Genomic DNA, 21,991 nt, shown 5'->3' with positions numbered 1-21,991 from the left:
AATAACTGATATCAATGTCCAAACTCACAATTGAATTGAAAGATAACCAATTTATGCACAACTTGAGATAGAAGACAGCCACAATTTTCTTAAATAAAGGAGATTTCTATACTCTGGCTTGTTAAATCCTTGCAATTTTTGTTATTAAAGCCTTAAGTCTTTTGCCCACATCATTACACTTTTTAACGATATGGATTGAGATGTTTTAATGAAGAATACCCGTGGGCGTTGTGCGTGTGTTAATTTTCGTTAGAATAAAGATGCTTGTGGATCAGAAAACCCATCAATGCATTCTCTTATTACCAATATGACTTCTCAAATATCGACAGATCAATGGGGAGTAAATTCCATCACATGACTTCCGTGCATTCTTCCGCATGAGTCAGTATAAGGAGATTTTATCGCTGGATTGTGACGGACAATGATGACCAATGCTGTCACCTTGTCTGAATCACGTTTTGAGATGCGGGCCATGCAGCTAACCTTGTTTAAAGCCTTCATCAATCCAGTCTTATTATATTCCACTCAATCTTGTTTCTATATGACGATGATTTGATTGCACATGAGAGTGAAAGTAAGCCAGAAGAAATCAAATAGCCTTAATGACTACAGTATCATCAGTTCTCAAGAATTCCATTCATTCACCAACTGGTCAATATTTCAATAATTTTGTAAGACTCTTAGGAGCTTTCTTTCTAAAAATAATTAGAGAATTGCCTTTATCATATCATTTACCAGTCATCTTACTAAATAAATTATGCTGTCTGTCCAAGCCAGACAAATAAAATGTATTTTGTATAGATTTTGTATAAATCAAGAGTTAAATTGTCTGAGCAAGTATTTGATAACATAAATAACTACTGTTATTTTCTACTGCGTTTCACAGAGATCTGCAATACAATCCAAATAAATTTCTAATTAAAAGTCTCTGACCATCATTTGAGAGTTTTTGAATGCCTTGCAAACTACAATATATATCAGATTTAAAATTTTTAACGAGACTACTTCAATCAGGGGATTGCAAAAATGTATTTGCTGGAAAAATTCAGATTAAATAAACATTATGTTATTTTAACATTATATTCTCATTGAAATCTAACATTTTTCAAGCACATATAGACAGCCATAATTGTAATAAGTTTTAACATAATTTTAAAGCTACTGAATGCCATGTGCATGATAATTCTCATTAGTCAAAATTATTTAATATTTAGATAAGGAAACCAAACATAAACATCAATAGTAGATAATCTTGTGGCTTAAATTCAATTGGATTAAAAATGTTGCCATTAAAACAATATATTTTACAAGCACTTAAAGGTTGAGCAGACATGTTTATATCATCTGCAAGGTTGCTGAAGGTTGGGAAATTTTCAATTTAGCATATCTGAATGAAAATGAACCATTTAGGTATCACATTCCTTTTAGAGATTCAACTTTCACAATATTGTAGTTTGCTAGTGATTCCAAAACCCACAAACAATGATTGTTTGTAATTTACATCCAATAAAAGTACCATTTATTTAGTACATGTAGTTAATGAGTTGTTGGCAAACTCTGGTTTGTTAAAATCTTATTTTTATTTGTTCCATGTAGAGATCTTTTAACAACAGAATCGTAAGTCAACATGAAGTGACTAGTTGAAGGGTCCAGGAATTTAGCACAGAATGCAAAACAGATACAAGTTAATACCAACATCGTTACTAATCCAAACAGATCTTGGCAATTGTTTCTAAATCAACAATGTGATGGGGATAATCTTGTATAAGCTCATGTGTCTAAAAACCAGGACCATTTTTCTAAACCTGCCAGATTCCACAAGCAAATAAAACTATTAAATAACAAATAAACTGCCTAGTGTGGGATGGTGAACAACCAGGGCCCTGTTTCTTGAAATCTTAACTAAAGATAATATCCACATTTTAGTAGATACTTCAACTTTGATTGGCTAAGCACTAAAATCAGTCTAATATTATCCAATCAAATTACTAAAATTTGGATTTTATCTCAGTTAAAATTTCGTGAAACAGGCCCCTGGATAAACTTATCTATCTATGGCTTCAAATCTATTATATAGTTATCTTTCAAAGTGTACTTCTATTGCACGCAAACCCAATCTTCTACAGGCCTGGATACTTACAGCTCGAACCCAGATACATTCACTTGATTTGATATACATTTGTTGTCTATGGGTTTGTCTTGTTTAATTGTTTCTATGTAGTGTGGTCCTCCTGCACTTATTATTTTAACAGCACATTTTAGATCATTAGGCCAGCTTGAAGGAAATGCTAAATATTGATTGAATAAGTATCCTAACATGGTCATCTATCATTAATAAGATTAAACCTTTAAAATCAATATATCTAATGATCCTGAGTGCATGATGCCAATACCCGTCCATTAATACAACAAATTAGCCAGGATGTGGTGGACATGCAAACATGCAAAATGGTCAAAATTCCCCTAGTAGCTTTAGACTAGATAAACAAAGCATTATCAAACAAGAGGTCAACGTTGCCTAGATAAACATTGATCATAGTTTAAATGTATCATCTTATGGCCATAATATCTCGACTTGTTTAATGAACTTTTATTCTCAAACAACTTTATGGTACGTTAGTGGCCAATAACTATGTTTGGACATGCCACAGCATCTCCCCTAGGTTAACATTTATTTGATTTGGTGATGTTTTTCTGTCCACAGAATGGTCAGATTATAACAAATGTACGATTCTGTCCCAATATCATTTAATTGATCGTGTATATCTCTAAAGACAACAAACTAGGATGGATTTATACTTGAGGAACAAGGATTGATACAATGATATAAACCAGTGGTAAAACAAAAGATTCTGAGAGCCTGGAACCCCTTTCCATTCAGTGGAGTTCAATGACAACAGTGTCAAAACAAGATATTACAGATTGTTCTGGTCAAGAATGCCCCTCTCCTTCAAATCACAAATTGCATTGGAATAGGTTTTAATGTCTCGCCACCACTATCATATGCAGCGGCAATGAGACTTGAGTAATCCTGAAGGTTCTTTTTCTCCCATGCCATTGTAGTGGGTCCTGTGACTTTTATCTCATAACTACCATGGCTCCTTCCGCAAGCAATCAGATTTTTTTTTCTATTTTGTTGAAAGCAAGTTAATGCAGACTTTTTCAAAGCAATGAGGTTACAAAATGACTGTGATAACTCTAGAGTCAAATGTACCTTCTAACATATTTTTTTAATTATATAGTTCAATATGAATTTCTGTACTAAACACATCTACACCGATCGTAACAATCATATTATTGATTCTATCACAGCCAAACACATTAACTTGCTTCCAACAAAATAAAAAAATCCATTGATCTATTCTGCCAGTCAAATCATCATTTAGGGACAAGTAACCATAGATACAAATTTGTAGGGTAAAAAAAGAAAGAAGAAAGCCAAGCAATGAAATGCTATTCAATATAGTCTGTCAGCTATCAGCAAGTTGTCATATTTTTTCACTATACAATAACCCTGTAATTTCAAGCCAGCAAATATTACTCTAATTCCTTAATTAAAAGCCACTGATCGTAATTTATGGGTTTTTAAATCCCTTGCAAATAAAAAAAATGTGCAAAAATTGAATCTCTCAAAATAATGTCTGTCCAAAATTGTTAAATTCCAGCAGATGATATAAACAAATCAGCATCACCTTTAAAGGAGCTAAGTCGCTAATATTTGGGATCTAGAAATTGCCACAAATGGGTCGCAACGCATACAGTAATGTAATATGAATGTATATAAATTGATTTACATTCAATCCTTTCTGTTTTTACTGTAATTTCTAATCAGTTACATGTAGGTTCGGCGACAAACGCCAGTATTCTCAATCGAATTTCAATCTCTAGCTTCTGGTTATTCCAGTCTACGCCGATAGTATTTATTGGGCATGCTCTCCAGATAAGAATATAACGTCACCGTTTGACATGACTTGTGGAATATGCCTAGCCTTGTTTTTCGAGTCCCTTATTACAAATAGCGCTGAAACGCATTATGGTACACGATTTGTGTACCAATTGTAAAATGTTTATTTGGTGTTAAACATACATTATTCAAGAGCTAAATCTGTCTATTGCAGGTCTTTCTTTAGGCCTGAAATGTTATCTAAATTATTAATTAGACATTAATTAACTTATCCAGACCATAATCAACTCTAGATGGCATCGCTAGCCTGCGATCTTAAGTGGATTGTGAGCCAATTTACTGCATAACTTTCCTTCTCGATTAAACGATTAAATAGATAATCGAGACTACGCTGTTTATCGTACTGACTTTAGTAATGCTGACCGAGGCTAGGCAGAAATTTCATTCGCTTAGTTGTCGGTTCATAGTGGATCAATTTGAATGAAATTTTCAGCAAATTGCCTTTACGTTATCTAGTTTTTAACTATTATAGTGAGAACTTCCAACTCGTTATCGAATCTCCCATAATGTATCTTTAAATATTGGATATCTGAAGGCCCTCTTTTCCCGGTAAGATCACAAATCAATGTTGATTTAAACCGACAAATAAATCGTGTTTTCAATGTCGAAGATTTGGGATAATATTGAGTTAGAGACTTAGCTACTTTAAGTGTTGGACAATATCTTTCGATGGGCCTCTGTTTAATCTGCGAAATTCAAATAACTACTTACAGTACATGTTATAAACCTTGATTATTTTTCTCCAAAACTTACAGTTTTTAAAAGACAAATCATTATTTGGGGTTTATCTCAATTCAGTAATATTTTGTACAATTCAGAGAATTGTCATGTTGATAAATAGCATAAAGTCTTTTAATATTATTCTGTTTGCTCGGATTCTGACAATGACAGAAAATCGACAAAACCACTAAAAGAAAAAAAAAAAAGAAAGAAAAACAATTTCATCCATTCATTCTTTGTGACAATTGAAATATTAAGTCAGCCAAAGGGGTTCAGAATAATTACTTTTGCTATTACTTTCTTTTGAGTTAGAAATCAAAAATGAACAAAAACGCTATAAACTTACCAATGTCAATTAACCAACATATTTATGAAATGAGCAGCTACAGTGGTTATGATTGAAATTCATCAAGATTTTATGCCATATGATTTATGTCTTTAAAATTAAGATGATTATTCTTAATGCTAGATATCATCATTATATTTATACTTAATATCATGGTGATTATTCTTAATGCTAAATATCATCATTATATTTATACTTAATATCATGGTGATTATACTTAATGTTAAATATCTTCATTATATTTATACTTAATATTATGGTGATTATTCTTAATGCTAAATATCATCATTATATTTCTACTTAATATCGTGGTGATTATTCTTAATACTAAATATCATCATTATATTTATACTTAATATTATGGTGATTATTCTTAATGCTAAATATCATCATTATATTTATACTTAATATCGTGGTGATTATTCTTAATACTAAATATCATCATTATATTTATACTTAATATTATGGTGATTATTCTTAATGCTAAATATCTTCATTGAGAGTGTATTTTTAATGATAACTATCATATGATTACAGTTAATGCTAAAGATCTTTATCATTATGATTATTCTTAATGCTAAATATCATTACGGTATTCTTAATGATAATATGATTACTATTATTTTCACAATGCTAAATATTTTTTATATGATTATTCTTGACCATTTGAAAAAATCTGATTGTTACTACATTTGTAAGGGGGATTTTTAATGAATTATTCTTAATACTAAAAAGCACCATTTTACCCCTTGCGTCATCCTAATAAACATTAATATAAGTAAATTTCAGAAAATTTGAACCTGAAGACTGCGGTTAAGATTACAATTTTCCATTTAAAGATTAAGATGAAGTTAGATATTATTAAATGATATAATAAGATAACAAACAAGGGTGCCTGGATCAAGTCCCAGAGACAATTGTAATTATCTTTTGAAAGCTTTTGTCTGAAGGTTTACCATTATCAGACCAAGGCTGTCATTTTCTGATGCTTCTGTCAAGTTTGTTATTTTCTGTTCTCTATCTTATCATTAATAATTCATCCAATCGAATTGCCAGAACCGAATTCTGCGAGCCTACATTTGTGTAGTCGTAACCTATGAAAAGTGTCTACATAGTTGTTTTATTCCCAAAAAATAATTAAAATGTACCAAAGGTTTACTTGAATAAATAATTAGTTATCCCAATAAGAAAAGTTACATGTGCCAAATTTAGAATTAGATAACAAAATTTGTTGCCTGTAACCTGGGTATCATTTAATCATTTAAATCCGGGTTACAGTGATATTTTAAGTGTAACCAGATTTTGAATTCCACCGCAGAGATATGTAGTCAAATATGATGTAACATCAGGATTAACATTCAATTATTTTTAAACTTCCTTCAATGTTATTTTGAGATGAAGACATAGAATCTAATGTATGCAAGATGAGGGAATGAAAACTTGAGCCAACAGCCATGTTTCTTTCTTTGAAATCAAACGTTGGGTCTGAAGTCTCTATAATACATAATTGATATTCTTGTCATAACTATAACAGCATTTCAATCAAAAGAAATCATAGATTCCTACAACATGTAAAGCAGTAATACTATTAACGACACTCTAATAGAATTATATAGCGATGAGATCGGGTCAGTATGAGGTGACTCCCTCGTATTGCTCATCAAAACAGTGTTCCTACATTAGCTGCAGAAATTCTACAGGAATACAGCTGGACGCAAATTGCTACAATTAACCTTCATAAACAACCTCTAGGCAGAGCTACAAATCACGGTAAATTGCCCAGACAACAACTATCCATATTGAATACCTAACTCAGTGTGAAATCGTGTTCCTATAACAAGAGAATTAATTTGTCAAATATTTTGAAATTGAGCTTTCAGTAAAAAAAAAAAATTGTTATTGGGCTAATTTTCTGAAGATATAATTCCGGAACAAATTTATTTAATGTAGTACACTGTATATTTATCAACAGACTGTGTTGAGAGAGAGAGAGAGAGAGAGAGAGAGAGAGAGAGAGGTAGGTAATTTCGGGACTAACATATGGTTTATTTTTTTTTAATTTCAATAATTCGCTTGCACAGTGGGAAGAAACCGGAGGACCCGGAGAAAACCCACGAGGTTGGACAGGCAACCGGGGAATCGAAACCCCATCAGTTAACTCAATGACAGACCCTATGATACAGCGTGCGTGTGCTAACCATTCGGCCATCCAACCCCCTGACTGTTTTAAAACATGAAACTTTGTTCATATTGTATAGCTTAAAGCTCTAACATGACAAAAAAGAATAAAAATATAGAGTCTAAGGTCACAATATCAAAACTACTCTTATGAACATTTAATAACTTAACACCTTTACTTGTTCTCTTTAAGCCTAATCTCTATACTAGTATTATGAAATTCATCAGACTGATGTAAAACAGATAACTAGAGGATAAATATTTTTCCATAGCAATTTCTGGGTACAGTTCATTTCACAGCTGAAGTAAACCATGTTTAAAGGTTCATCTATTCAAAAGAACTGAACTAAAAGATATTTACAAGTCCATCGGATCATAAGAACTAGATACCATATTTAAATGATCATTATGCCATAAGAAATAAAATTGAACCATTTAGTCACAAGAACTGAACTAAACCATGTTTAAAAGTTCAACTGATCCAATCATAAGAACAAGAACTTGGAAATTAATTACATGTAGCTTGAAATGATGTATGTGACAATTTTACATCTCAAAATGTAGACACTGACAGCCATTAATTGGTGGCTGTCATGTTTCTTTAAGACAAAGAAATTTCTTGACGAGGAATTAAAAAGTATGCATGTATCAACAATATTGGTCATCATCGGATCATCCATCCTTTCATTTCAGATGTCCAAATGATTTGTTCATTTAACCACAGATAATTTAAATAATCATCATCATCTTCCTTTATGCCTTAAGCTAACCCGGAACTAATCTAACTTTGTCCAGGTTTATTGATTAAGATGTCACAGCTGTTGGACCAAATTAATTAGATTGTCTAAAGCCTTTCCGAGCATATTACAAGACAAAACAGAACACATGAACTAATTAGAACTGTTCATCGGCTAATGCCTTCTTAATAAATAATAATCAATGTCTATGTCAGGATAACCGATGTACAATTTGATCTTACCATTAAAGACAGAACCTGCCAGTACAAGGTTACATATGGAGTACAAGGTTACATATGGAGTTCAAGGATTTACACAATCAAGAGCACTTTTAGTCCCAACTTAAGATATGGTCTTTTAAAGTTTACATTAGTTTCTACTAATTTTATTGTTTTTTTTGAACAAGCCATTCCACTCCATGGAGGGATTTTTTTTTTTTCCCAATAAAAATAGTCACTTCTAGAGTGTCCACAAACATATGTGAACCGACGTCCAGAGCCAGACTGACAGTCTGCATGAAAATGTGGGTGGTATAAAAATCCGACAATATTTTGTGCTTTAAAGATACCTTCCTATAGGCTATGTACAAACTGGGTGATTTGATGATACATTTAGACTAAAAACATATTCAAACTAATTAATCTATCAAAAATTTGCTTCAAATCCCTCTCAAAACATTGTATTCGCGACAAAATAATCCAAGCTATAAAAAATCTATAAGAAGAAGTCATGTTTGTGTCCTGTGACTTGGCGGTTGTGGTAACTAGCAACAGGAGAGAGTCAGGGGAAAATCCACTGCATATAAAACACAGTGTTGTCTTGAATCGCTGTCCATTTACCGTAAATATCGAAGCCTAAGTAAATTCTCGGATTATCCCATCTACATCTTTTTCCACGTTTTTTTATCTCAGAAACTGTTGTAAAGTCTTTCACTTTTTCCACAATAGTACCATACATGTGGGAGGGGTTCATTGTCAAATTTGACACTTCAAGGAAGGGTTGATGAAAACTGCAGCATGCTGGTTTATCTATCCATGTTTGCTTTCCTATCGGTTCTTGCATAAGATTTACTGTTTAGAGTATCTTTGCTAAGCGTATTGTGTTTAATTTGATCGGGAGACATGTCTGTCGATGTCAAACGTCAACCGACAACACTGCAAGAATTGGCCATGGCACTGCAAGAGGAGTGGGTCAGATTGCCCCAAATCGTGATTGGACTAGGAGCATGCCACGACGAATTGCTGAATGTCTAAGGATTGGTGGAGCAATTACTCATTATTAAGACAAAAATCAAAAACGTCCATTTTCACTTTTGACAGTGTATCTCTTTGCGAGTGAAATGGGTCCGTCAGATAAGCCGCCCATATGAACTGTTTATGTTCATGTGTAGGCAGTTGGCATTTTATTAACATACACTGGTTACCTCTAATAAAAACAGCAGTGCATTTCTGCAGTTTTGTATTGTTTCTGAATATCCCCTACTTTTTTGAAGAGTATATATTATACACCAAGCTCTCCCTAACGCAAAGAGGTCAGACAATCTACGCATGCAACCTTTGAAGTCACTCGAGCAGACAGCCCTAAATCGGCGGGCTGTCATTCTTGTCCTGTACTCACTCCATGTGTGTTTTTCAAAGAATCCAGTATTTTTCTAGTAAGACTGGATGTCTCTACTTTCCATATATACCAAAATTGCCATACTTTTATTGGAAATAACCACCAGATAAATACTTTGAGGGAAAGTATCTTTAAATGGACTAGGTAAGGCTCTGAAATAGCTTAAAATAGAATGTTCACCAACAGACATATTGATCATTTTAATAATACTTAGAATAATTTGAGTTAATTGATAGTTAATATTCTACCATCCAGACAATAACATTCACTAATACAAAATTTCCCCGACATCTTTTAATTACTGGGTAGTATGAGAATCATGTTAGACTACTAATCTTCATAAAATTTATAAAAAACAATTTGTTAATTAAAGTTAAAGAGAGCTTCACTTCAAATGTTATATATATATTATATATAAATGCTTATTTAGACATTTATGCCTATAATCAACTCTCTAGACTATCGGATGCCATAGATATCTAGTGGAATAGACAATGCCTACCATGTCTGCAAATGCTAACACAGCCTGCCAAGCCAAAATCTAACGGTAACACTTGGTGTCACTCATGGAAATTGCCTATAAAAGATTGACAATAAACAGGACTTTTTTTTATAATCGTGGCAATGGTACAAATGTACTTGACAATCGATAATTTGCCCAGTAGGTACATGCAGGGCTGTCGGTAATTTTTCACAGATGATTAGCAGCACTGCTAATCAAAAAGTTCAATTTTGCCAAATTTGATTAGCAAATTTAAAAATTGATTAGCAGTTTTTCAGTTTCAACATAAAACACCTAAATAACAAGATTATTTTAATTTTAATTGATAACAAATGATTAGATTTCATTCTTAAGATTTTTTTAGAATTTTAGCACTTCTACAGGTAGCTGTGAACATTTCCGAATGAATGTAGACTTTTGGTTAGGCCTTATGTCTGGGCATTGACTTCTTATTTCTTCGTTAGAAAACAATTTCGTCTGCTTTTTATCGTGTGTTATTATTTTTGTTCAATCGTAAGCACACGGTATTTTACGAATAATCTCGATTAACTAGACGCACGCGATATAAACAATAATAGTTTACGGGAATTCTTACTTTGATTTCTCATTTTACAATAAGTTTACACATATTTATTTTTTATATTTTATTTACAATACGTGGGGGAAACACTGAATTTAATTTTTTTTCAAATTGAATACTGATATAATTACTCGAAATTGACATGTCTCGCAACGTGAGTGGTACTACTTGATTCCCTATTTCCGGTTTAATAGTCCCGATTCATAGAGTTATGTCCCTGTATTATATAGCATTGTTATATAGTATAATGAATTGAGTCTGGGTAGTTCGAGAAGAAAATGTCACACGGAGAATTCTTTTTTGTTTATAAAATTTATTTGATATTTTATATACGTTGAAAGCGTTGAGAAATGTTGATAAATCTTTGTGTCAATATCCAAAATGACAGGCATGTTAATGATTCGCAGTTACTGCGAATCAAAAACGTTAGATTTTAATTTTTGATTAGCAACGGACAAAATATGTATCGCAAATTGCGCTGCGATACTGGTTGTCGGCAGCCCTGGGTACATGTAGAGTTTACATATACCAACCATCGATAGTTCTTGGCAGTAGTCAGAGACAATTTATGTCTATTTCTTGTCCAATCTTTAAATATTCATAACTCTGCTCAGAATAAAATAATTTGGCTGAAATTTTCAATATATATTCATTTTTCATTATCTATTTTTGAGCTAAATAGCAAAAAGTGTCAGCTCTTTTTCTATTACTAACAAATTACTTCATCCATATATCAATGATAATAAACTCAAGAAGATGATTTTGGAACAAACATGGCAAATCTGTATACCTTTTTTTAAGCTTGTTGACTGTTTGAAGGGCTCATTAACCAAAGAAAACAACACAACTTTAACAAAATAACCACCTTAATTTTGTCAAGTACATGTACTTCACAGAATCAAACTCAGCATGTCATTTTAGACCACTTAATTTGGAAATACAAGAAAGTATGGTTACATATATATTATATATACAATGTATATCATTTCAGATTGTCTTCTGTCTTCATATGAAATTTACAAGATCCATTTCCATTTTTCCAAAGGCTGTTTTTTTAGTTGAAATACAAGGTACAAAATAATCAATCTATGAAATCATTTCTGGCCAGAAAATTCACCAATACTGTATTTACATTAATAATAAAAGTCACTGGTTAAGAATAGAGTGGTATATGTATATATGGAAGAAAGTTTAAAAAAAACCCCAAAAAACAAGAATTAAAACACACAAACAAGTGAAATGTCTTAGTAAGTTTCAATAAATTCGTGTAAACCAATTTCATGTAAGCTTATATCACACTAATTGAAACTTTAGTTTTCATCTAAAATCATTTTTTATTAATGTGCATAAATTCAAACTAAAACATTATTCCAAATCTAATCACGTTGATTACAATAAGTCTGGAGAAATATTTACAAGGTAAAGAAATGTCTGATGGATATGTGAGACAAACCATAATAAATCCCCTTTAATCGATAACAATTTCATTAACTCGCTCAATAATAATATTGTTTTATTTTCACTCCATTTATTCTTATTCAAATTTTACAAGAGTTTGAGACTGAACTTTAGTAGTGACTTAAATAGCACTTCAGCAGTATTTGAGAGAGAGAGAGAGAAATGGAGTTTAACGTCCACTCGACACAAACTAGGTCATTTCGGGACTAACACATGGTTCAATTTTATTTCAATCATTCGCTTGCGCGTAGGGGGTCTTTAGCAGTGGGAGGAAACTGGAGGACCCGGAGAAAATCCACGAGGTTGGACAGGCGACCCTACTTCTTGTCACGTACGACCGGGGAATCGAAACCCCGTCGGTTGACTCAATGACAGACTGTATGATACAGCGCGCGTGCTAACCATTCGGCAATCCAACCCCCCAGCAGTATTTGAACTATTTAGGAATTTGATATTGAGCTTTGCTACGTTTATTTATTCTTTAAAGTCTATAAAAGTCATTTGAACGATTATTTATAACTTGCAAACAACTATACTACCGGTATGAATGTTGAATCGATAAAAGGAATATAGATCTAAAAATGGTTCAATTCTGTTCAGTTCAGTATTTACAAAGATATCATGAATTGAAAATTTGTCAACATTCGGCCTCCACTCAAGGATAAGATCCATAAGTCAACATACAACAGCGCCACCTATGAGTTTCGCTGAATCTTTTGATGGGCTTGTTTTTAATCTGATTGAATCCAGGCTGAGAGATTATCTACCTTTGAAATTTTATTTTGTGTCCATAATCAAATGTTAAATTATTAATTTGAGGACATTTTAAGTCTAGCTCATAACCCACCCACCGTACATGTTCTGCAGTGCCGAACACACATAAGTGGTGCGTAAGACTCACATAAAGGTTTACCAAAATTCCCCCTATAGACTGCCCTAGAAGCATGTATGGCGGATTGTTAGTTAGGCTTTAGCGAGGATTACGATGTGGAAAATGACGCACAGAGACATATATAAAAAAGAAAAATAATGTTTGCCACTTTTTGGTATGTTAACCAGTTTTTTAATGAAAATTACGACAATTTATATATGTGGTACTTTCGATTATGTATAAACTTTAATACACAATCTGAAAATATTCCCATAATACAATGGCGTGGGTTGGTAAACCATGTTATCAGGAACTACATGTACTTGGCTGTACTTGATAAAATTAAAGTCCCTGAGGGTGACATCAGTCGCACATTTAAATGCCAGCAATTCATTTTTGTCTTTTGTTTTTCTATCAAAGAAAAAAAACTAATTGAGATAAATTGTTCTCATGGAATACCTGATCAAAGATTTGTTTGATCTGACAATTAGTGCAAGTTGTACATGGGAATACATAGTACACCCACCTCACACTGTTTTTTTTTTTATGCAGTAAACATTTAGAATTCAAACTGCCTTCTCAGCTCTAAAGCAAAAGAATGTTTGGGCATTTTTTACAGGATTATTAGTTCATCTTTTTAATCCTAAAAGAAAACATGACTTTTTTTATTCTGGTTTAAAATAACTGGAAAAATATGTGAAACATCCATGCTGTCTATTTATCCGGCATAATTATTTGAACTCTAGTTTTTTTTGTAAAAGTCAAAGTTTCAAATATCATTTGCCATCAAACTAACTCTTGTTAATTTTAAATCTCTAATAGTTTTAAGATTATTGCAGATTTGTTCCTAAGAGGAGAACAAAGGAATGATTTGTTTGAAAAGTATATCTGTGGAATTGTAAACTTTAAACCAAGAGAAACAATGAATTGTTTTAAAACAAATAAATGTATTAACTAACTGTTTTCTACATTCCAACTTTTACTACATACAACAGTAAATAGAGGTTAAGCAAACTAGAATATTCTTGGTAAAAAAAAATCTCTCTTTTTTTTAAACTTATATATGGAAACAAATTATTTCTCGTTCAGGGGTACTTGTACTAAAATAGATCTTATTTGCTACTGTTTTTAAGCTAATGATTGTAAAATGGCCATTTTAAATTCCACAAACTTCTCTCCGTATTGCATTTAAAATTGAACAAAACTAAAAATAACTTGAGGTGTCACTGAAATGATGTACATAAAATACAATCTGATTAGTTCTTCTTTTGTAAATAAAAACAGAATATTTGTTTAATACGGAAGTAACAGATGGAAGTATATAAATCATATTTATGGAAATATTTTTATTCAGGTTCCCAAGAGTCTTCATGTATATGCATCAAATATGACACTTAGCGCTTATTTGATAAATGTCCTCGGATTCTTCCTTTTTTCAAAACCATTCTTTCATCTATCTCACATATTATAAATATTATTCTTCATCGACAAACAATTTCATCAATTAAAGATACATTATGTAAGATTTAGATAAAGTGCTAGCCATTCTTGCTATAATAGTTCGAAAATAGATAATGTAAAATGAATAATTTGAAAATTTCATTCAAATTACTCTATTGCGAGCGAAGATATTAGCCTTTGAAGGTTTGACAAGACATGTGCAATAATTTCAACCACCGTACTGGTTGTTCGAAGCTAAGTCTTGCTCCTCCATTTTTATGGCTGAACTGTTCTAATCTATTTAATATCGGAGAAATCTGATGCCATCGAGAGTTATGGCCTGGATAAGTTAATTAATGTCTAATTAATAATTTAGATAACATTTCAGGCCTAAAGAAAGACCTGCAATAGGCAGATTTAGCTCTTGCATAATGTATGTTTAACCTTTTGTATTGTCAAAGAAGAATGGAATGTATCTTCCTCAACCATGGCATGACATTTATACTGTTTTGGAAAGGTGCTCTTCATAGTCCTGGTGTCGTGAAGAAATGATATAGGATCTGTGTTTTAATCAAATTGTAATATTTCTAAATTTAAAGTATCCGATGTCCCTGTTTTTTTTTTATTGCAAAATTAGTTAAAATGTTAGTTTCTGGATGTTTCTTATTAAATAAATGTTCTCCCAAGGGTAATGACATATTTTCAACTAAAAGTCTTTTGGCTTTTTTTTTACATAAAAAAATAAAATTATAAGACTGAAAATGATTAAAAAGCCCACAATCAATAAGAAAGAAAACACCTTAAATGTCAACCGCAAGTTTTCTAGATATATCTTCATTGTTCGAAATTAAAGTAGTAATTATCTATTGCTACTGAGTTTTATGTGCCCAAGAAACGTATCTTTAAATATAAATTGAGGCTCCCAACTGTCGAGGAAACATCTTTAAATACAAGATGAGTGAATTACATCCAATTAAAATGCAATTTAGATAGTGAAGTAGAGAATGTTTAAATTATGGATTCATTTTGGCTTGATAATAAAACGAATATAACAACAGGATTCTGTGTATCAATTGGAATGTGTTGGGTTTTTTTTTTTTATGTCACATGTTAGATGAATTTGAATGTTCATGGATGTATATTTATGTATTTATGTTGTGTATCTATTGGAATGTATCTATTGGACCGAGGGCATTTTTTTCATGTCATAAGTGAATGTATATTTATTGGAATGTGTGTTTTTTTTCCCCGTCACATTAATTGAATGGTCATGGGTGTGAATGTATCTATTGGAATGTTTTATTTTTTCATGTCACATTGATTGGTCATTAGTGTGAATGTATCTTTTGAAATGTGTTTATTCTTGTCACATTAATTGAATGGTCATCAGTGTGAATGTATCTATTGGAATGTGTTTATTCTTCATGTTACATGTATTTGAATGGCCATGGGTGTGAATGTAGCTATCGGAATCTGTTTTTATTTCATGTCAGATGTATTTGAATGGCCATGGGTGTGAATGTAGCTATCGGAATCTGTTTTTTTTATGTCACATATATGTTTGAATGTGGATGTGAATGTAATTATTGGAATGTTGGGTTGCTTTGCATATCACACGTATACGAATGGTCATGAATGCATATTTATATACTCATATTGTGTATGCTTACTGAAAATAAGAAAGACAAATAAATAATACAGAAACATACCTTAAATCATGCACTTCCTTTACTCTATTTTCTTGACCCGAAGCTACCACTTTAGTTGTTGTACTTGTCACCATTTTACCATCTTTTATAAATTTCCTGGTTTTGGTCATTGTACGATAATCACTCTTATTATCCTAAAAGACATGTCATATAAAACTCAGTTGTAATTTAATGACATGGACTGGCATTACATTCTAGAATCTTTTGAGAACAAATACTTACTAAAAAAATTTCTAAATATTATGCCGATTTTATTTCAATAATCTCAAAAAAAAGAGAATGATTTTCTGTTTTACCTGTAATTTTAAATATAAATTAACTTACATTTTTAGGCTTTAATTGACGTTTTGTTCTCCTCTGTACTACATCAGCAGATGGCACCACTTTAGCTTTAGGCTCCTCCTTTTCTACACTATCTATTGTATTAACACTACCTGAGTCAGATCGTTTATCAGATATATCGTCATCGGGGTTCGACACATCTAGAGAAACGTCCTGAGATGAACCATTTTCACTTGTTAATCTAGTCTCAAATGTGTCTAGATCAGTTTGTGGAATAGCGATTTGCCGTTTAGGACTGTCCACACTAGGTTTATTAACTGTGGTGTCTTTAACGGCTGTAGCGTGACCGTTAATAACGATAGCGCCAGTATTAGGTACAGGTTGATTATGAAATGTAATAACAGGTGCTTGGTCTCGATCAGGTGTTATGCTGCCAGATTTTCTATCTTCTTCTACATTGACCTTGACCTCCTGAACCTCAAACCCTTCAGGTGCATTATTCTCTATACTAGCTATAATATCTGTAACCCGCGGTGAATCGTTATTATCTTCGTCTTCCTCGTCTTCATTCGTATTTGTTAACAAATCTTGGACCGTGTCGAGGACAACGCCAGGTACAGATGGAGCGACAGAAGTAGACGTGATAACATCTAAAATTATGCCTTCAAGAATATCTTCAGAAACAATAACAGCTTCATTATGTTTATCATCTTTCTCTTTCTCTGGCGTCTTCGCTTTAACCGGTGGAATTTCTACCACATCGACATCTCTATCAACTTCTTGTGTTTTAGCCGGACTGTCATTCTGTGGAAATGAAACACAATTTTAATTTGGTAAAAATTGAATAATTTTGAAGAGAAGTGAAAAACTTCTAAACCTACTGGTATCATGGTCAATCATCATTGACCTTGATATAAAATGAACATTTTTAAAACTGAAAAAGTTTTTAGCTTTGGTTACAATCTTTTACGGCATTAATTTAAAAAAAAATTCATCCATACTTATTTTTATTTTATTTTCTTTCCCTAAAAATTAATCAAGGTCATATTGCTTTGTTTTCATTTCATTCTTTATTTCTTCTTCCTTAAACATCCCTCATATCATTTACTGATTCAATGATAAAAAACTAAAATCCTGCATTAACAATGTCCAAATCAACAACATGTAATTTACTCAAAACTATTACTGTAAAATTCTAAGTAAAAATAACCCTATAATTATAATAATTTACCTGACTGCCTTCTGATCGTTCATCACCACTAGGACCCAGTCCTTCATCAGATGATCTGTCATTATCGTCTTTCTCTTCCACTTTAACTGCTGTTCCTGCAGCCACAGGTAGACCTGCAGCAACAGGGGGCTCAGGGGCAGGAGTTTTCTTAGGTGAATGGGGTTTCTTTCCTTCCTTTGAGTCTGGTCTCTCGGCTGGTTTGACATCAGATTTTTCTTTATCTGCTTCTTTTGATTCAGCAGGTTTCTTAATTTCCTTTTCTTGACTCTGAATTTATAAAAATAAAATATGAAATGGGGTTTAACGTCCTACTGTTCTGCTCCAATGTGCTATGAGGGAAATTTTGCCCGGCCAGCAGCACTACGGGCTACTCTTACATCGAATTCCTACTGTCAAGCGATCTTTTGCGTGCATGCTAATATGTACACAGGACCTCTGTTTTCCATCTGTCCTGGCCAAGGGCGAACTTTCTTGCCCATCGCAGGTATTAAACACAGGACCCCTACATTAGCGAGCCAACGTCATACTCACTGAGAGCTACCTTTATAAAACTAAAAATAAGGTTGGTTTCATTGTTTCTGTAAATCAGTGAAATATTGTTTTAAAATTAGTTATTTCCCAAAGAAATAGGAAGAAAAAAATTCAAATTGGTATGACCAACCTTTTCTTTGTCTTTCTTGGAATCAACACTATAGTTAGAAATACTGTCCATATCGGTATCAGTATCACTCAATCGGCGCTGTAAAATAAAATATCCAGATAAATTATTAACATAGAGAGAGAGAGGAATTGGGTTTAACATCTACTCAAGACAACCTAGGTCTTTTCAAGATTAACATATGGTTCAATTATATTTCAATTATTTGCTTCCACATAGGGGTCTTTAGCAGGAGGAAACCCTAGAGAGGCGATCCTACTCCTTGTCACGTACATGTACAAGCTAGGAATCCAAACCATGCTGCTTAACTCAATGACAGACCTGATGATCTAAAGCGTCTGTGTTAAACCATTCGGCCACCCAACTTCACAATGAACATTATAAATGTAAGAATAAGTCTAAAGGATCATATACAGATGTAATGTATGATTTAATGAAGGTGCTATTTCTATTATGTCAGGTCATATTTGGACCATTACTTAGTGTTGGATATATTACTGTCTGAATATCTGAATAAAACTAAAAACTCTCTCTCCCCCTCCCTCTCTTTTTTCATTTTCATTACAAAACAACATGGATGCATGTTGTCCTTCAATGTCCTAACATCATACAGTTCTCTAGAGAGAGAGAGAAATGGGGTTTAACATCCACTCGACACAAACGAAGTCATTTTGGGACTAACACATGGTTCAATTTTATTTCAATAATTCACTTTAGCAGTGGGAGGAAACCGGAGGACCCGGAGAAAACCCATGAGGTTGGACAGGCGACCCTACTCCTTGTCACGTACAACCGGGGATTCAAACCACGCCAGTCGACTCAATAACAGACCTCAAGATACAGCGCGCACATGCTAACCATTCGGCCATCCAACCCCCCACAGTTCTCTAATACAGTGTATGTAAAACATAGAAACTAAAAAGTTTGATAGCAATACCATCTTTATTATTCCTCATACAAGGATATGTTTCAAAACAGTTCCTTTTTACACAGTTCTTTCTGTGCAATAAATAAATAGTCTCACCATCAGTACTCCAATCCAAAGAAAACATCCTATAACACTTACTCTGATTTCTTGAATATCTTCATCATCTGATAAATCATGTACTTCTTCTACAACTTCAGCCTTTGCTTCATTGATTAAATCTTTCAAAGGTTTCTTGTTTGTAAAATCTTTTATAAATTTATGCTAAAAAATACAACATAATGATGACTTAATTTCAAGAAGTAAAACAAATTATAATTGTACACTTATAACCTAAATACTCTAAAAGAAATACGACTCTTGTTTTAAAATTATGCCAGACAGATATTATGTACACAATTGTCAGGAAAATTCGAAAATCTAATACAAATCGGGCATTAAAGATACACTCCCGGGTACAAACTGGGTGATTTGATGATATATTAGGACTAAAAACATATTCAAACTAATTAATTTATCATAATTTTGCTTCAAATCCTTCTCAAAACATTGAAATTGTCAGGGAATACCTGGCTATAAAAACTCGATCAAAAGAGGTCATGTTTGTGTCACGTGACACGACGGGTGCGATGTCGGAGGAGAATTCATTGCATACAAAAGACGATGTTGCCTTTATCGCTGACTATTTATTACAAATATCGAGGCCTAATTAAATTCTCGAATTATCCACTTCCTGCATCTTTTTCCGTGATTTTTATCTCAGAAAATGTTGTACGTCTAACTCTTCATAAAGTTTATCAACATGTACATCAACTGTTCAATCTCTGCGTACAACCTTCGACGTCACGCGTGCAGACTCTCCTAATCGTCAGGCTGTCAATTAGGGGAACCCTTACATTTTTGTCCTGTATGCGCTCCATAAGTGTTTTTCAGGGAATCCAGTATTTTTCTAGTAAGATTGGACATTTCTACTTTCCATATATACCAAAATTGCCATACTTTTATTGTAAATAACCAACCAATAAATACTTTTCTGGTAACGTAGCTTTAACTAGCAAAAACATAAAGAACAGCAAGCCAATACAAAGTGAAGACTTTTATCTTGACATCATCAACTCCTACATATATCAAACATAAGGCTAAAATACACAGTATCTACTGTAAAATATCTGACACACCAATAAACACATCCTGTAAATATGCTAGGGAATAATGATTAATGATAAAATCAAATCTTGAGTGCAATTGTTATTGAAGATTAAAGGGAGGTAACTCTTGAGTTGAGTCCTTAAACCCATATTATCTCCCCTTAGACCACAATATTGCAGTTCCCACAAACTGGTAGACTCTGAAGAAAATATCAAATTAAGTGTTTATTTACCTCTAATAATTCTTTAGCTGTTGGCCTCTGTTCTGGATCTTTTACTAAACATTTACCTATAAAATCACTGAACATTGGAGACCTGAAAACCACAATAAAACAATAAATATAAAGTATTCAAAAGGCTTTGTAAATATTTAAAAAGAACATAAAATAAATATACCACAGACAGTAAAATGGGGTTTTATTATCCCTACATAAATAAAACTATTCCATGTCGGGACTAACATATTGATATTCAATGACTAACACATCATTTAGGGAATATATGGTAATTCTTCATTTCAGTAGTTTACCTGCATCCAGGGCTTTTAGCTACAGAAGGAAACATAATATCAACAGATCGAAGATTCCCATTACAAAACTTTAAGATCCCCCAGACACCCACCCAATCTGTGATATGATTAAAAGTTTTATCCATCTTATAACATGGCAACTCTTCCACTCCTTGAGATATATTTGATGTACATGTATATGTGTATGACTAACCATCTAGAAGGAGCATCTAATTTTGGGGGTTCTGATTTCTGTATTTTGATAAGGACTCTCATTGGATGCATATCATTATTAGGAGGTTCCATCTGAGCAAACTCTATCAAGGTAATACCTGAAGTCATAAAAAAATCAAATTATTACATCTTTTATAGAATATTATGGAACGGATAAATGATAATAAAAACAAGAGCAGTAGATTTTATTCTTTAATACACACTTTTGTCTTACCCGCTGTCAACTACAATGGTAAATGATGCTTAGTAGTTTCTGTGACCTCCACAACACCTTGGGTGTCATTCTGTGGTATACAAAACAGCATTTTTATTGTTACAATAATTGCGAAGCAGTTTCAGACTCTGCACTATCAAGACATTTTCTCTTCAGTGGAATAATCCCACAAATTCAGGGTGTGTCCAACACAATTCCTCTAATGACTGTCATTAGTCTGACACAATTCCTCTAATGACTGTCATTAGTCTGAGTCAATTCCTCTAATGACTGTCATTAGTCTGACACAATTCCTCTAATGACTGTCATTAGTCTGGCACAATTCCTCTAATGACTGTCATTACTCTGGCACAATTCCTCTAATGACTGTCATCAGTCAGACATGTATATATCATTTTTCAGGTTTTTTTGATAAGCCTATGTGTAATATAAAATCTAAAATTTCATTAGTGTCAGACACATTGTCATGTACAAATAAAATCATTATTTTCTGGCCTGTCCACAATCACATGCACATTAATTGACGTTAATTTTTTTAATGAAGTAATGAAGATCGTTAATTCAACTTACCCAATGACCAAATGTCTGCTTTATAATCATATGGTGTATCTTTTAAAGTTTCACATAGTATAACCTCCGGTGCCATCCTACAATAAATATAATAAATAA

At 32.7% G+C, this 21,991-nt stretch overlaps 1 protein-coding gene across 1 annotated transcript in view; it reads right to left on the bottom strand.

Moving 5' to 3' along the window:
* The window catches only part of LOC126816839 (serine/threonine-protein kinase 10), an 83,874-nt gene that overhangs the window by 39,796 nt on the left and 22,087 nt on the right, over positions 1 to 21,991 (bottom strand). Inside the window, exons 5-12 of the mRNA XM_050543600.2 lie at positions 21,893 to 21,969; positions 21,089 to 21,206; positions 20,600 to 20,681; positions 19,360 to 19,482; positions 18,297 to 18,374; positions 17,636 to 17,902; positions 16,447 to 17,208; positions 16,123 to 16,256 (exon numbers count right to left, since the gene is read on the bottom strand). Coding sequence (XP_050399557.1) covers positions 16,123 to 16,256; positions 16,447 to 17,208; positions 17,636 to 17,902; positions 18,297 to 18,374; positions 19,360 to 19,482; positions 20,600 to 20,681; positions 21,089 to 21,206; positions 21,893 to 21,969 — 1,641 coding nt within the window. The remainder of the gene's footprint in view (positions 1 to 16,122; positions 16,257 to 16,446; positions 17,209 to 17,635; positions 17,903 to 18,296; positions 18,375 to 19,359; positions 19,483 to 20,599; positions 20,682 to 21,088; positions 21,207 to 21,892; positions 21,970 to 21,991) is intronic.

Source organism: Patella vulgata, chromosome 3 (genome assembly GCF_932274485.2).
Source record: "Patella vulgata chromosome 3, xgPatVulg1.2, whole genome shotgun sequence".
NCBI classification, from domain to species: domain Eukaryota; kingdom Metazoa; phylum Mollusca; class Gastropoda; family Patellidae; genus Patella; species Patella vulgata.
The sequence above is the reverse complement of the archived record's forward strand: the minus strand, read 5'-3'. Positions and strand labels throughout refer to the sequence as shown.